Genomic DNA, 18,765 nt, shown 5'->3' on the forward strand with positions numbered 1-18,765 from the left:
CAGAAGAGGAATTTTTAAAGTAATTGGGGCTAGTATATCCATACACCCATTTTCGAAACTGCTTATCCTCACAAGGGTCGCAGGAGTGCTGCAGCCAATCCCAGCTGTCATCGGACACGAGGCAGGAGACGCACTGAACTGGTTCCCAGCCAATTGTAGGGCACATAGAAACAAACAACCATACATACATACAATCAGACCTAAGGGCAATTTAGAGTCTCCAATTAACACATGTTTTTGGGATCTGGGAGGAAACCGGAGTCCTCAGAGAAAACCCACGCAAGCACGGCAAGAACATGCAAACTCCACACTGGTAGGGACAGGATTTGAACCCCGATTCTTAGAAATGTGAGGCAGATACTCGAACCCAGGGGCGTCAAACTCATTCTAGCTCAGGGGCCACATGGAGGAAAATCTATCACCAAGAGGGCCGGACAAGTAAATCATGGCCTAGTTATATACTTTATAACTTAAAAAAAACGATTGTTTTCTTTGTTTTAATACAGTCCATAAATAAAACAAACCCAACATCCCTATTAATCACAAAACGTTTTTTTTTCTTTTTATTCTGAGGAAAAATAAGACACAATGCTTCGGTTATTCACATAAGTACCGTGTATCAGAACAGAGAACTATATGAGTGTCATTTCTCAGGCAGAAATATACATTTAAAAAAACATAATCCTGTTCTGAAAGAAGTGCAAGAAGAGCGTATTCTGTCATAATACTCCAGAACAACTTTGTTGCATCCAAGTAGCTGTTTGTTCAAGTTATTCAGCTGTTTTGTAACATCCACCATAAATGCCATATCCTGCTACATGCTGTGAACACACCAAACATAAGCGTGATGCTTTACCATTCAATTCCATGAATAAATAGAATATCCATCCATCATCCATCCATCCAGCCAGCTTTAGCAGACTTCCCTATCCCCAGGCACTTCATCCAGCTCTTCCAGTGGGATCCTGAGGCATTCACAGGCCAGCCAAGAGGCATAGTCTCTCCAGTGTGTCCTGGGTCATCCCCGGGGTCTCTTTCTGGTCTGACATGGCTGGAACACCTCACCAGGGAGGTGTTCGGTAGGGTTCCGGATCAGATGGCCCAGCTACCTCATCTGGCTCCTCTCAATGGAGGAAACTCACTTCGACCACTTGTGCCTGGGATCTTGTTCTTTCAGTCACGATCCACAGCTTATGACCATAGGTGACGGTTGGAACATAGATCGACTGGTAAATGGAGAGCTTCACCTTTCGACTTAGCTCCCACTTTACTACAACGGACTGATACAAAGTCTGCATCACTGCAGATGCTGCACTGATCAGCTTGTCGATCTCCTGCTCTATTCTTCCTTCACTTGTGAATAAAATCCCAAGGTATTTGAATTCCTCCATTTTGGGTAGGATCTAATCACTGAGCCGGAAGGGCATGCCACCCTTTTTCCAACTGAGGATCATCGTCTCAGATTTGGAGGTGCTGAGTCTCATCTCAGACGCTTCACACTCTGGTGCAAACTGCGAGCGTTGGGGATCACAGCTTGATGAAGCCAATAGAACCACATTATCTGCAAATAGCAGAGATGCAATGCTGAGGCACCAAACCGGACACCGCCTCAGCTGTGTCCAGAAATTCTGTCCATTAAAGTTATGAACAAAATCGGTGACAAAGGGCAGCCTTGGCAGAGACAAACTCTCACTGGAAACGAGTCTGAATTATTGATGCGGCCCAAACTCTGACTCCCGTCGTACAGCGACCCAACAACCCGAATAAGGGGGTTCGAAATGCCATACTCCCAAAGAACCCCACACAGGACTCCCCGAGGGGCAGGGTCAAATGTCTTCTCCACGTCCACAAAACACATTAGACTGGTCGGGCGAACTGCCATGCACCCTCAAGGTTCCTGCCGAGGGTGTAGAGCTGGTCCACTGTTCCACGGCCAGGACCAAAAGCACGAAGAAGAGGGGGGCCCTGGTGACCCGCGTTCGGTCAAGGGAAACCTGAATCCACTATTCTTATTTGTCATTGCGGTTCATGGAGACGTACTTTGTCTCGTCCCTCACCTAGAACCTGTTTCCCATGAGTGACCCTACCAGGGTCGTGAAAGCCCATACAACTTAGCTCCTAGAATCATCAGGACACACAAACCCCTCCAACATGATAAGGTGACGGCTCAAGGAGGGAATCGATAGAATATATTTCTTTGAACTGCCTGGACTTTGTGTCCACTTTTTTTTCTTTTTTGACAGACATATTGGGGTAATGAGGGTGCCAAAGCACATTAAAAGTAGCATGGAAGCCATAATAAATACCCGGTGCAGTAGACAAAGCAGCTCATCCAAACTGTGCTCTTGAGCTACTTACTCTGCCCTGCTATAAACGGTTTGCTTGCTGAACAGAATTGTTATTGTGCCATCCAGTATGTCCTTGTCCATGCCATTGTTTTATAGTTTACAAAATCATCTTGCAGGCTGGATTAAACCGGTTTGTGGGCCGGAAGGGGCCCTTGGGCTGTATGTTTGGCACCCGTGCTCTAACCAGTCACACCACGTACTGCCGGCTAGTATACCACCATATCAAATAAGGACTGTATGTATGGTAATTTGACATTGCTTTGAAAGTTAGACTTTCAACCGGACCACAGTACTAAACTACAGGACAAGTGTGGAACCTTTCAGTGTGAAACTAATGCATACTGTATGCATCCTTCTGTGACAATATATCAAAATAAAATTTCGGTTAAAGGATGACATTGTATCATGTGGACAGAAAATAATTGAGCATTGGCTGATCTAGATGATAACTCCTGTAAATGTACCAAGAACAGGATTTCAAAAGCATTACATGGGTGTTTCATCTAAATCCAGTAAACCTCAATTGACCCCTCCGTACAGGCCACTTAATCACGCCTCCTGAAGTTACGTCATCCCACGTGTGCTAACCTCAGACAAACAATTAGCAAAAATGGCCGCGCAGGAAGAAAAGACTAGAGCGAAATTGTCCGATTTACCAGCTGATTTCTCACTCGCATTCTTAGCGAATAGTGAAATATCGTTGAAAAGCAGACAGCAGGGCTTCAAGTATTTCAGCGAGGGGTATTTCAATGGTATTTACATGCATATCGACGGAGAAACCATTGATATTAGCGCGAGATCTTTCCGGAGTCAGAGGAAGACCGAGAAGCCACATAATATATTATATTATAACCCAAAGACGTGTTCGTCATTGACAGTTTCCTATTTTCGTGTTACATATCACACTTGTGTGCAGAATCTGTATGTGTATCTGTATAGCCGTTTGTGAACCGCCGTATGAAGGAAAAGAAGGTGAGGCTTGATTTACAAGTTATTTCTCTCGTTTTCTTTGTGTAACGTCACGCGCTCCCCTCAATAATTATTCTTGAATTAGTGCCGAACCTACGTAAGTCCCGACCGAGTACGACAATCACTACTTTAGTGTCCTCAAACATCCTTCCTTCAGTCTTGGTGTCTCGGTGCACGTCGAAGGCTTTTAGGACTGCTAGTCCGGTTTAGCTTAGCTCACCGCCGAACAGAGACACGGTTGTGCAGTCAGATCATCGCAAAATATCGCTCAACACAGATCAAGTGTGACAATCATTCACACGTAGCTATATTATGCAAGCGAAGAACTGCTAATTCATTTATATGAGACATGTATTGAAAATCAAATATACGGCATACCTTCGTGCAAACAAACAAAGTCCGGTTTAGCTTCGCTCGGGAGCACCGAACAGAGACACATTTGTGCAGTCAGATCATCGCAAAATATCGCTCAACACAGATCATGTGTGTCAATCATTCACACGTAGCTATATTATGCAAGCGAAGAACTGCTAATTCATTTATATGGGACATGTACTGAAAATCAAATATAGGTCATATCTTCGTGCAAACATAGTCCGGTTTACCGTAGCTCTGTAGCCGCCCAACAGACACGTATGTGCAGTCAGATCATCGCAAAATATCGCTCAACACAGATCAAGTGTGTCAATCATTCACAAGGAGCTATATTATGCAAGCGAAGAACTGCTAATTCATTTATATGAGATGTATTGAAAATCAAATATAGGGCTTATCTTTGTGCAAACATATCTGTTCCGGTTGAAGGATTCAGTTGATCATGCTGTCTTCCACAAAGTTTGATCCATCAAAGACATTTTTCGTACTGGGTCTTCGGTTTTGGAAAGGGTACCAATTGAACTCCACCAACTAGCCTTTCAGGATACCTGTCGTCACACCTCTTAACCATATCTATTGATAAAGAACCCAAATACGCGATAAAACGCTAACAAAAGCTATAATGGACCATGCAATGTTGTCTGATGGAACGGTGAGTACAAAAAAGGGGCGTGGTTTATGCAGGTCTCTGGCCTCTGATTGGTCAGCGACGCGGATGACGCAATTTCTACGGAGGGGTCAATTGAAGCCGTACCCCAGAATCTGATCCTCAGTGTGTACTTTTTAAAGAATATATATTTGTTTGTTTCCTTCATTGCTTCTCAAAGACACCCCATTGCATCCCTTTAAACCTTTGTTGATGAAAGTGAACAGGCACCCACAAACCAGCTCAATATATTCCTAACAGTGTGTGGGTGCCTTGATTAAATTCAGATGTATCAAGAGACCGAAACAGGGCCAAAAACAAATGAAAACTCTACATCACTTGAAAAATTGCTACTTTTTAGATGTAGTACATCAACAATCCTTCCATTACCCTTTGCCTCAGCATATTAGAGTTTGACAGCACATACTGAAGTCTCATGACCACAGGCACTATGAAAAATCATGAGGTCCTCTGCAATCAATTATCATTACCATTCGTAAATGATAATCTACCAAATGTGATGCAAAGGGATCCAAACAAATGGGAGATGTACTATATTAATGTCAGGGCTGATCAATCTAACAAATATGTTGGCAGGTCTCTGCCCTGAGTCCCTTAATCACCAGGTGGCTTTTGTGAAGAGCAGTTTTCACAAACAAAACCAATTAACAACACAATGCTTTAGCTGATTTATGAACCTTACATAGTCCCAGTTAAGGACTGTCACATTATTAATGGTCATGTTTAGTAAACCCACAGTACACAAACACACTTTTTTTTTTTAAATTCATGATTACACCACACAGAACTTGTTTTTAGTGTTGGGAACTTTGTACTTTGTTGGTTTGTCGAGTACTTGAGTCAATTTTAAGATTTTATATTAAACATTTGGATTTGACAGTGAGGTAAATCCCTTGAGGATGATTTCTTTTGTAACTGTTTAACTTTTTCCTGTATTAGTCTTGGTTTGAGGATTGAGCCGTAGTTATCAATTCTGAACTATTTTGAAATGAATATTCCTTTTTATATGGTTTCTTTGTGTGTATTGTGCATGCTTTAACAAAGTCAAAAGAGTATCCAGTGTAGCTCAGATAGGCACCAATGTAATTTTTTTTGGGACAGGTTTGTTACTTTGCCATGTATCAATTTCACCCAAAAATGATGGTGATGAGCGTGTTTATATCAAGTATTTTTGGGGTGGAATATGGCTGAAAAATAAAGACATTTCCAATAAAGGGTATTATTGGAAAACAAGCCAGTCGCATTGGAAATGATTCTGTGTTTAACTTAAAGAGTAACATTTCCCACAGAAAAAATGGGAAGGAAATATGATAACATGTCATGATTTTGAAAGATAACATTTACTCCACTCTGTATATCTTTTCATCAGCGGTTTCACTGACGACCCATTTCACGTTTTTAGTTAGATGCCCATGTCTGTGATGCATGATGTCTCAACGGTTGTTTATTTCAGCAGTAAAAACGTTGAGTTAAGAGGACCGAGCAGAGTCATTGCTCTGACTCCCATTGTATTGAGAATGCTGTATTTGATTGGCCCGTGTTATTGATTCGTATGGACTGCCGGCAGTGAAGAGTATGGAAATAGCAAACAAACACACATTAATCATCCAAATATACCTGATCATAGTATCGTATTTCATAGTCGAGGATGATTCCGTTGGGATGTTCAGGGGGTGGCCACGACAATGAGAAACTGCGGCTTGTGGAGCTCACTTGGTGCATGATGGGAACTATGGAAGGAGCTGTTAAAAGATACACACCCAAGTGCACACAGTTAGCATTCTATCATACAAAAAATATGCAAATACGGTTGGTAATAGTGCAATGACATATGGGAGATTATTTACAACCAAAGATGAAGCATCTTTCCTCATCATGAAAACATGCTGGCCACTAATGGAAGAGCAAGAATAATGCCTATAATCGAATTTTACACATTATTTTAAGAGCCAGTAGCTGTTGGCTGTAATGTATTGCTGCTGAGCTTTTTATTACTTTGTTTTACAACTCCTTATGACATTATTCTACATTAAGTGGTAAAGTGATGAGATGAGAAATGTACACACACAACGCTGTGTGTGGATGATACACAATGAATGGTATTGCAATAATAAAAAAGTAGCGATTACACACAATTCATAATTCAAATTGTTAACCAACTTTATGGTGCTCATGGTATTAGAATGTAGCAACAATAGCAATCGTTTAATCAGCAAATCTTCTGAAATGGCCTCCCTTTTTAATATTTTGATATTTAAAATTGTGCATCAGTCTATATACTGTGGGTTATATTCATTTTCAATATTTCTCCTGCAACAATTTTGATGTTTTTTGAAGCCCACCCCTTTAGAGGTTAAAAAAAAAAGTTCATTTTTTTGTTGAAAGCTGAAAAAAAAATTCATGGGATCAGAGAAGAGAGCAACTGATCACTTATTGAGAAACAATGAGCCGGGAACACGGGGAGTCAATCTAAAACGTTTCGACTTTATGACGCCCGTGTCTCGTCCCCCATTTTGTCCAAAGCACCCTATTGTTTCCGCTTAGCTAATGCATATTGCTTATCTGTATTTGTGCAGTACATATGCCTTTTTTGCCAACCTTTTTACACATTACGGCCGAAAAGAAAAAAGCTTTTTTTTTTTTAGCAATGCCGGTGCAGCCGAAAGAAAAACAATTACCATGGAAACGAAGCTTACCGACGAACATCAGTAAAGACTTGGGCTTCAGTCGGTCGACTGTGGCGATTATTATCAAGGACAAAGCCCTTATTTTAACGCATGTGAAACGTTTCGCCTCTATGAGGGATACCGGGACCACGAAGCAACTTTTTTCATGAAGAAAAAAAAAATGAATCAATGTTCTTCGATCGTTGCCGAGATGGAAAGATTACTTACGCTATGGATCGACGATCAGAATCAATGTAGGTTTAATATCAGCCTGATGTTCATTAAGGGAAAAGGCATGGCATATTTTCCTAACTTTGAAATAGCAGAAGGGCAGGGACACTGAGGAGGAATTTACCACTAGCAAGAGCTACCTGCAAATGCTTCCTTAGCAGTAGCTAACCACAGCCTCCCTTCATTCTTCATCATCCAACTCTCGCAGTTATGATAAATACAGCATCTTATTTTTTCATTTTAATGTGTTTTAGTTTTTTATATGAGGAAACACATTTTCTGAGCCACTTATCCTCACGAGGGTCGCTGGAGTGCTGGAGCCAATCCCAGCTGTCATCGTAAATTTTGACTTTAAGGAAGAAATCCGACTTAGTCTTAAATTTGGTTATGTTGCTAGTGTAGGAACGGATCTCGGTCGTAGACAGAGGATGCCTTGTAGTGGAGAAGAAGTTAAAAAAAAGACATTTCCATCAGAAAAGGAACGTTCCAATCTAACGTGGGTGGATATTTCACTTCAGTCTGTCTCTATAAAGTATTGATGGAGCAGTAACTTGGTTAACTTTATAGTCTGGGAGATGTACGCTGTCAGTGGCTGGGAGTAGGGCAGGGCCAATGGTTAAAGGCAAGACAGAAAATGAGAGCGAAAAGCATAGCAGAGGCAAAAAGGATACCATGATGAAAGCTGCATGAACAACACAGGAGAGGGGGTGAGGATAGGAAGACAGAGGGAAAGAGATGACAAGCTCAGAACATGTTTTATGAATTAAAAGGCTCCAGCTCAATTTCCTTTATCCCCCTAGCCATCCCTCACTCCCATAATTCTCAGTGCCCCAAGGGTACGATTACACATTCCCCACAGATAGCCGCACACACATGCGTCCACCAGCGCAACGCTTTTGCACTTACCAGCTTGATTGGTTGTAATGTTGATTGACACCTGCTGGGCGGGATAGGGGCTTTTGTTGGAGACACCGTTGACTGCCTGTAGAATAGAAATACAGAACAATCAGCATGTTAGATTAGATCCATAAGCTTTTCTTTATTTAAGGGATAATAAGAGAAAATACTGGATATTTTTTTTCTATGGACACCCGAATGACAGCCAACACAGTAACAGGACAATTGTTTAAAAAGGTTCAAATTCTCAATTTTGTATATTAACAGTATATTATTCTCATTGTAGTTTTCAGTAGTGTTGAAGTGCACTGCTTGCTGTACTGGGGGGGCTTGGTGCATTCTTACCCACAGCAAACTACACCTACAGAAATACAAATATGCGTCATTAACAATTTCAACAAAAACTGAGCAATATAATTATCTTAGTTGTGAAGACAGTTCTTTTACCAAATGCCATCAATTATGCAGGTCTGCCTCATGAACGCGCCACACAAACCAAGGTACAGGATGTTTATGTCCGGTGGTATTTGGGGGCTGTGAATCCAGCACCTCTTTTTTTCCCCCCTTTCGTATCCCGAATTTTCCTTCGTAACTATACTATACCATATTAACAATATTTTTTCGATGAGGCATTTCATAACCTGAATACTTCGCTACAAGAGACATTTTTAAGTGTGTGTGTGTGTGTGTGTGCGTGTGTGTTGAAGATTGCTGAGTACAAGTGTGGTCAAGTTTGTAATCATTTCTTTAACAGCTGCTCCTGGTTCTAACAGTTCCGATGATTAGATGTTCTTGTTCTTGTGCTATCTTCTGTTAAGCGTCTGGCACGTAATCTAGAGCAGAGCAAAGCATTTCTTCATTGCAAGCGGATGTATGATAATTATATTCACAATTATTCCGACACAGAGGTACCACTATATATATTTAAGCAGTATTAGCTAACAGAAAGTAAAATATGTCATTTATATTTTGTACAATTGCCTTTTGTCACCTTGGTCACACATTTTGTATAAATATTTTTTTCTCTTTGTATTCAAATGCTTTTACTCATGTAGACCAAATTAAGTTACCTTGTGGATGACATACGCTATACAGTTTCAATGTAAAATTTGCTTAGCCATTCCTCAAACAACTCACAAGAGTTGGCAGGAATTTTGGCACATTCCTCTTGATCAAACAAGTGTAACTGAGCCAAGTTTAGCCCCCATGCTCACACATACCATTTCAGATCTGACCATAAATTTTCAATAGGTCTGAGATCAAGGCTACTCCATAACATTGACTTTGTTTTCCTTAAGCGACTTTGTAACCAGTTTAGCAGTATGCTTTGGGTCACTTGGAAGACCCATTTCTGTCGAAGCTTTAAATTCCTGACTGATGTCCTGAGATGTTGCTTCAGTATTTACACAAAATATTTTTCCTTGTGATGCCATCTACAATATTTTGTGAGGTCTACCAGTCACTTCTACAGCAAACAGCCCCACAACATGATGTTGACTCTACTATATTGAATGGTGTTCTCAGGCTTGCAAGCTTCCACCTTTTTCCTCCAAACATAAAGTTGTTCATTATGGCCAAACAGTTCAATTTTAGTATGGCAAATCACAGGACATGTCTGCAAACATTAATGTCTTTGTCACTGTCTGCATTTGCAAACTGTAATGTGGCTTTGTGAAGTTTTTATGGAGTGATGGCTCTTCCTGGCAGAGTGACCTTTTAGCACATGTCAGTCCCATACTCATTTTACTATGAACACGCACGCACCAGCTTCAGCCAGTACCTTCACAATATCTTTTTGCTTTTTTTTTCTCTTGAATTGATATGCAAATAAGGTACTAGAGCACACTCATGTATGGGACACAGCTCTTGTCTCTATTGAGCAGTATAATGGCTGGACATTCACAGTTTTTAAACTTGCATATGATTGTTTGAAAAGGTGAATGTGGCACATTCAGGCATTTGGAAATTGCACCCAAGGATTAACCAGACATGTGCAAGTCCAAAGTTCTTTTGACAGTAACTTGTCTTATTTCGTTTTACTTTATTTCCATGATGTTACACAAACAAAACAGTGTTTTGGGTGTACGTAATTTAAATAAATGCACAGGTGTATCCCTAATTCTTCAGATGACAATAAACCTCTCAGAAGCTTTCATAGAAATTACATCACCATCTTGGTTTCTCCACTGTTTAAAGTCATTGTCCTGCTACTGTATGTAAACATCTGATTTTGCAAAAAGTAATAACAAAATGTCTAAAAAGATCCTCTCATTATTTTGATATTTAGCAAATCCCCATGGACCTACAACAGGGAAAGTTTGTCTGAGTTCATATCAGACAGTGTGGAGGGAAACATTCCTTTTATGTAGTGTATGTAAACATCTCATTTCAACTGTTCATTTATTTTAAGGCTTGAGAGACCTACCACAAGCTAAAGCTTGAATAAATTGAGATATGTTAGTGGACCCAAAAATAAACATATTACCGAAGAATGTGGATGTGAATGTGGAGTCATTCAAATCCAGAACATGTCAGAACAGCTATCCTATCTTTTATCAATTTTATAATACTGCTTTTTACCATTTTTTTCTCATCTTATTTTCATTGAGATTATTCATTTGGTGATGTATGGAACGTTTTTTACTTAAATTTACGAAGGCGTCGCCCCGTTATTAACCCAGAGAAGGCATCAAAAAACTAATTCTGTCTTTATATGACTCAAAGTGCACACTCTGATACGGGGTGTTTCTGATCAAAAGAGGTATTATTGTTAAATAGCTGAACTTTGTGCAGTGATATTCTTCATTAAATCATTTTCAATTCATGGAATGGTTCAAAATCAAATTAATTCAAGTCCATAGCTGACATAGCTCTAAGCAGTTACCCCACTGTAGTAACTCCAATTATTCCACTTTATTTGATTTTTAAAAGACCAAAATTGAGTGCTGTATCTTCAATAATTATGCAATGCAACCTTATGTAGCATTTTCCATTTTTTTTTTTTTTTTACTACCAAGTCTGATAAGACCTGTTCTGATAAATTACTGAAATATTATTTTGGACTGGATTTCATTGTAGTTACTCTTGCCGTATCTGGTTTTGTTTATGTATCTTTGTTTTGTTTTTTGTTTTTTTTTTAGTTGACTTACATTTTTCACATTTCTAGTCATGAGAACGTCTGCCAGTTCGATATGTACTGTCGTGTAAAAGATGATATTATTATCGACAAAGTTTAAGATAATTATGCAAAAATTATAAGTCAAAAATGAATTTGGGGCTTTAATAGTTAACCAATTTTTTTTCTGGTATTTTGAATAAGATTGGAGGAAATTCTGTGTACAATAAGCAAAAACTGCATGTAAAGCCACCTGAATGAATTGGTTAGACAGCATGTTCGTGTTAATTCAGCAGGAAAGGGCCACCACTTAAAACTGTAAAGTTAACATTTTATGCTGTGAAACAAAGTACATCTGGTAAACGTACATTTTTAACTATATTTATTACAGAAAAATTCTGGCAAATAATCTATTTTTTTTCCATGACATTTACAGAATAGATTTTACAGTGTAGTGTACGACAATTCATCAAGTTAAATTATTATTTAAAACACAGCCAGGCCAATTAACAAAGTTTCTATGGTGGTCACAGTGTGGACACTGGAATAGTGTATTCGCAATAAAACTGATGTGAATGGGAAATGTTGTTTTAAAAGATGACCAAATCATCCATCATCACATAATAGGCTGTGGTTACATCTGAGGTACACTCTTTCATAATGAACATTCATTTAATTCTCAAAAAGGCAATTTACTCCAGTGAGGACATCAGCTCAAAATCAATAGCCTATATTACAGAAATTAATAATAAAATAATTTATGCTTTAGTTTTTCTCGACCAATTCACATTAGTTTGAAATACAGTATATTGTATCTCTGTAACAAAGTGTCTATGTAAGATTATGGTGAATTTAGAGCAGATTCCAAGAGGAACTACATAGATCTTTTTCAAAAATCTTGTCAAGACATCGACCAACCTTTCATATGAGGAGATATGAGCTGGCCATACACTATTTAAAAACCCCACACTGCGCTCAAAAGGACACTGAGGTGATGGTCACATGATAGGTGACGTTGAAGCAGGCACCCAAGCCTGATGAGAAAGTCAAGTCATGATTAAACTTTGAAGTTACACTCAGTTACAGCCTTAAAGACAACATGATTCAAGTGTAGGAGTGTTTTCTAACAAGCTCTACAGTACGTCCAAAAGAAGTACATGAAGTATCCTATCCTTGCTATCATATTGAGCCTGCAGTTGCAGAACTGATGAGACGCGAGATAAATTACTATCAAGGGTGTTTAATGCAATTTAAAATAATCCTTGAAGAACTTGTCATGAAACTTTAGAAAAGTACCTTTGTAATAACTTTCCCCCAAAACACTTGTGATAATCCCCCACATTCAAACTAGCTCTCATGGATTTTTTTTTTTTTTTTTACCAATAACCCTTGAGCTTGTAAAAGATTTGATATGATATGAACTTTAATGTGATGCAACTTTCAGTTTAGGGAGATTTAATATGCAAATTAACGGTAAAGTAAAAAATGTTGCCGAAGGGCTTCTTGAATTTTTATTTCCTTAAAGAGTCTCCTTATAGGGCCATTGTGAACATTTTGAACGCAATGCTTAACTTAAGTTTACATGTTTAACACTGTTAAGCCAAAACGAAGAGCTTCTTCCTTTGGATCTACATTTCTTTTCATCACATTTTTTTTTATCAACATATAACTACGCAAAACAAGCGTACATATCATCTCTGACCTCAACATTTATGTACAGATATATTAATTTATTAACCACCTAAAAATCGGAAATATTCATCTTAGCTATGCTGTAACTTGTAAATTTCAAGTTAGACATCTTTATGTATCTATATGACAATTTCCTTATGGTTGCATATAAGATGGGGCTGAGGGAGGCAGTGCAGAAATGTTTGGAGTCCCAAAAAAACACCAATCAAACAAGAACAGAAAAGAAAATGATGAGATAAATGCACTCCAGAGCTTAGTAGTTTTCTTTTCTCTTTCCGTGTGTATGTATGAAAGGACAGACAAAAGTATGACGTGCAACTATTTTATCTTGTCACTGTGACCACACCTACTGTAAATACTGTATATAACTAATCTTAAAGTGCGACTGTCATGTAATGGATGATTTTTGGTATATTATTAATGAAAAACCCACAGCCAATGTGGTCCCATGTGTTTTTTCACCACAAAACATGATTTTGACGTATACAGCTTTTTGTAGCTCCCACCATGAAAATCCTCTCAAGGGATTTGTTTTCGAGAAGAAGCAGGAAGTGACGTAAAGGACAGTGGCCGGCCCAAGTGAACTCGTTTGTTTCCATTAGTTTTACCTCCGGGAAGGTTGCTCGTTGTTCCTTCGTGTTAGCCAAAATGCCGGCTCATTGCATTGCTGGACATTGCTTGAACACTCGGGAGAATGGAATTACCCTTCATAAATTTTAAAGAATTTGAAAAAATTTGTTCGTTGTGAAAAATGGATTGCACAAGTGCAGAGTACGAGAGCTTCGTGGGTTCCAAATCACAGGTAGGTGTGTATACAGCTACTAAAAAAAATAATAGTTTGGGCCGGACCATGTAATTGGTCTCTCTCATAATGTAACAGAAGATCCGTGTATGGAATGTGTCGATGTGCACGTTGGACAGTGTCGGGCTGCCGCGCGGACGCCGGGGAATCTGAAGAACCCAGCCAACAATATCTCACTCAGCCTCGTGCGTGCAGTAATGCGCCTCGGCTCGATAGTGTTCATCGAGTACTGCGGTGGCTGTGAACTACCCTCTAAAAGCAGCAGGCCTCGGTTCCATTATATGCCACCACGTCGTCGAAAATCAGCCACACCGGCTGAGGCGCCGCGTTCGGCGGTCACAGCTTCAGCAAAGGGTGCACGTCGGGCTTTGCGACGGGGGCGGCTCTGAAGAACCCAGCTGAGAATGCATCACTAAGTCGCGTGCGTGCATAAAGTGCCCCAGCTTGACTGTTTTGCTCAGTACTGTGGTGTCTGTGAACAACCCTCTAAAGCAACATGGCTCTGCTCTTTCATAAGCCACACCGGCGGCTGAGATGCGCCATGATGGCTCATCTCTACCCCGGAAGTGGATCGGACGGGGATGCGGTTTGGCTGTGATCACATATCATCTGTACATTGCTCAAAACAATAGTGTAATATTGTCCTGAGGGCTCGAAACAATAGTGTAATATTGCCCCGGTAACTTCACTCGATTGTGTGGCCTTGTCTCTTTCGAAAAGAGCTTCCGTATCAGAAGGGACGTGTTCATTTCCCATAGTTAGGGTGCACCCCGTGTTTTCATTGGCGAATATCCGGGTGATGTCACGGACAGAGGAGGCAGCCAATATGCCGACATCTTAGATATCGTAAAATGACACCTCTGCAACTTTGCACATGGATGACGCGCTCTCCGCTCACATTTATTTTTTCGTATGGACATTGAAGTGAATAATGTTATATGTATTTTTCATTGCAATATCTATTTTAGAATGTTTATAGGGACGACACTTGGGCTTTAAACTGCATGCGGTGATGGATTCATTTAGTCACGTCATAGCTTTGTAAAGCATGATGTAAAAAAGCCCTATAAAGGCTTAAAAAACATTTTCAAAAAACATCCCATTTTAAAAGTGGGACAATGTGGTCATAAATTCAAAGAAAAGAGGAAGCAGTTGAGGTGAATACGTGTCCGGAATATTTTATAATTGCAATCCCATGACACTTTGAAACCTCCGAATTGGACCTCATGGTTATCATACCGTATGAATCTGATAGCCTACAGCCTACTGAGAAAACCTTTGGTATATGCTAATACCTGATTCTTCTCCGACAGTGGTCACACATGCTCATATACAAATGAGAATTCCGATTGAAAAAAAGCAGACATGGAATGTGTCATGCAACAAACCTGTATGTCAAAAGTGTATGACGTGTGGGCCCGCAGCTTGCTGATTTCCACCTTAGTTACTTTTAAGCCCCTCCGGCCTGGATCATAGCCCACGCTGTCGTCACATGGCTGACATAGCCGCCGCTCACTGCTGTGACATCGGTGGCACAACACGTTGTAAGACAAGTCTTCACGGTGCCCGATGTCACGAGGTGGATTCCACTCCAGTTGCACTGATGTCTGGTTAACCACCGAGACCAAGTTACGAGGACCCGAAGGGACGCCTGGAGAGGATAATGGGAGAATCTGAGTGAGATTTCAAAAAACACAAGCCTAATGTGTAGTTCTATACCATTGATGATGTCATAAATAAAAGAACAGATCAAAATAATTTTGTGGCTCTTACCCTTTCTATTCAAACATTTTATACTATACAATATTCTATACAATACAATCTTCTCAAATATAAGACAGTTAACACACAAGATCAACAAAGATTCCGTTTCTCTACTTGTTATTTCCCAAACAGGTTTATCTACTTTCACTCATTTCTGAAAAATTGCATATTGTTCATTTGTTGCATTGCATAAAATACAATAGTTTAAAGGAGCTCTTAACATGCACATCTAACTGAACTCAATCATTTTTGCATTTGTTTGGGACCAACATTACTTTATTATTTTAACTAACTTCCTCATGTAAACGTTTTCTTACTTTCATGATGATTGTCAACATTCTTAACTGAAAAATTAATTGGAAATCTCTCATCATTTATGTTATGACCTTGAGTCTCCCTGAATTGAGGTTTACAATATTCTTTGTTTAAAACTAGGTTATTTTTGTCCTTGATATGAAGGCACCCAGGCAAATAATGGAGCAGTGCATTGAATACCTTGAGACCTGAGACCTCTTTGGAATGAAAACCCGATGCTTCTTCCATCAGCATCAATTGCTAAAATTTTTACACTAAGTTTATGTATGTACTTGTCCTCTTGTCAGAATGAGTTAACGTTCAATTATTTCTGCAAGCACTTTGACGAGATAATTTCTAATACTACTTTGACATTACCACCATGAAATAACCCAAGAGATGATTAGTGATGGCACTCTAGCAGTATGAGATCCCAATTATTCTGAATTTTAGAAGGAAAGATGAAACGCACGAGCAGTATTCCAATGGATAATATGATGGTGCATAGGAAGACTCCAAAGTCTTCCTAAATGAATGGAAAAATGTAAATAGAAGCCTAAAGAAAAAGTCACGTTAAAATGGGCTGCGACCGTGTCATTTATATGCTGACCGAAATCCTTTGCATATCAGTATACACGTGAAACCTGGGTAAAATCACAGCACAGTGCTGAATCGGTCTCGGAAAGTCAGGTAAAGGCCATATTTGTTGTGCTACCTTTCATGATCAAGCATTAGGTGTGATTTTAGCAGTGAAATGAAGTAAGTGAACTGTGCATGAACCAGCTTTTCAATTCCCTAAAAAACATGAAGTTCTTCTATCTAGGTCAGCAAGGACGGGCACATATACGCATTGTACAGCAGCACGTAGGAAGCAAGTTCTCCTTGTTTATGTTGTCAACGCTAAAAAAAGACATTTCGATGCAGAATCCCACAATATACATTTAGTTACAATCTGCACACCGTCACAACTGTTGTAGGAAGGAGTGTTAATCGCTTAGTTAAGAGGAGACGTACATGAACACACTAAAGCACACAATTAGTCTGGCTGCAGAAACAGTTTGAAATGATTCATGTCTCAACCTACTTGCACCACGTCTCAGTGGAGCTGAGAGCAAATGTTTCTAACCCTGCTCCTCGTCTTGCATAGCAATGTAGCCCTTACAACGGTGTAAAAACATATTCACTTGCTTGAAAAGCCAGTGGAATGTAACAGATGAAAAGATGGGGACTCTGCAGCAGTGCTTTGGCTTAAACTTCTGCATAATTTTACAGTCGAAATGGTAGCCTGCTAAGTCTGTTGACTGACAGTCTTGTCCTTTGCTTTCAGTAATGCATCTGCTCATTTCTCATCAATCCAGTCCAGAATATCATCAATTATACAGCAGTTTCTTTTAGTTAGTTTACATTTTTTCTGAATAGATGTTTGACAGAAAGGGACTCACTGGTGCACAAGTCCTGTGGTTTGTCCATGTCACCACGATAGTAACCATTCCGACAGCCACAAAGGGAAGCAGCCTCAATGGTGGACCGACTGTTAAGTGGACATTGCTGACATAATCCAGGCCCCTGGGATGATTTAAAGGTGCCCTGTGGACAAGCTGGGAAGAAATGGGAAAGTGCGTAAATGAGGCACCTTTTCAGAGTATAACAATTTACTCAACTTCATACACAGTGTTGCAGAATATGTTGGGTTGACACTTGCGAAGAACAAGATTTTTGGGTGACTGTTCATTATTTAGAAAAGACACACACACGTTTTGTAGGTTTTCCTTTTAATTTTCTTTGTACCAGACAATAGTTTTATAGCTTTTTTCTTCTTATCTGGGTCAGTGTTATTTATCCATTTAATCAATAATTTACCCTTTAACACGCAATAGATGTATGAATACTTAAAGCTGGTATGACCCGGTTTTTACGTTTTTCATCATTCAGGGACATCATGCTCTGAGCAAGAATTAATTTTATGGTTATTCAGATTGCAGACATGCTGTTTCATTATTTGCCATGCCCCTCAGAAAATAGGCACGCTGAAATGGAGGATGTTGATCTGATGCCTACACACGGTACATTGGGATTCTGATTTTAAACCAATCCATAACTGTTTTCAAAGATTTGTGAATGCATTTGCTTGTAGATCAAATACCAGACCACATTTGAAGGTGTCAGGATGAACAAATACACAAGCAAATACTTTTGAAAATTAGACTTGTCACAATATAGTACTTTACATGAAAAATGTTTCTTTCCGCTTTTTTTGGTATTGGCTGGAAATGTTGTAAATATCAATGCCATTGACTTGAGCAAATAATTATATCATTTGAACAGTAGGCTATATTTTAACTCATTCACTGGGGCCTCCACTCCCTGAGAAGGGTTGCGTCAGGAAGGGCATCCGGCGTAAAAATTGCGCCAAACATATATGTGCGTTCATCTGAGATTACACGCTGTGGCGACCCCGAAAGGGACAAGCCGAAAGAAACTTACTTACTTACATTCCTCTCAGTTAACATACATTTGCTGACATTGGGTGGAAAGATCTTCAAAGCCATTAGTTTTGAGGAAACCAAAAAAAAATGCATTTTGTTGAGCCATTATTATACCCTTGTCGAAGAGAGCAAGCCATTTTCAATACATGGTTGGTTCATAAATTGCAAAAAATAACATGCCAAAGTTGCGGCATGGTGGAGAAACTGGTTGGAGCACCTGCCTCACAGTTCTGAGGACCGGGGTTTAAATCCGGACCCCACCAGTGTGGAGTTTGCATGTTCTCCCAAAGCCTGTTTGGTTTTTCTCCGGGCAGTCCAGTTTCTTCCCACATTGTAAAAATGTGATCAATTACCCAATAGGTGTGACTGTGAATGCAAATAGCCTGTTTATTTACATGAGACCTGTGAGTAGCCAGTTCAGGGTGTACTCCTGTCCAAAATAACTGGGATAGGCTCCAG

At 39.6% G+C, this 18,765-nt stretch overlaps 1 protein-coding gene across 1 annotated transcript in view; it reads right to left on the bottom strand.

The window, feature by feature from the left end:
- The window catches only part of LOC133503471 (ephrin type-B receptor 1-like), a 105,900-nt gene that overhangs the window by 42,606 nt on the left and 44,529 nt on the right, over positions 1-18,765 (bottom strand). Inside the window, exons 6-9 of the mRNA XM_061825149.1 lie at positions 17,263-17,418; positions 15,151-15,413; positions 8,163-8,238; positions 5,977-6,101 (exon numbers count right to left, since the gene is read on the bottom strand). Of these exons, the coding sequence (XP_061681133.1) occupies positions 5,977-6,101; positions 8,163-8,238; positions 15,151-15,413; positions 17,263-17,418 (620 nt within the window). The remainder of the gene's footprint in view (positions 1-5,976; positions 6,102-8,162; positions 8,239-15,150; positions 15,414-17,262; positions 17,419-18,765) is intronic.

The sequence above is a fragment of the Syngnathoides biaculeatus genome, chromosome 7 (genome assembly GCF_019802595.1).
Source record: "Syngnathoides biaculeatus isolate LvHL_M chromosome 7, ASM1980259v1, whole genome shotgun sequence".
Classification (NCBI taxonomy): domain Eukaryota; kingdom Metazoa; phylum Chordata; class Actinopteri; order Syngnathiformes; family Syngnathidae; genus Syngnathoides; species Syngnathoides biaculeatus.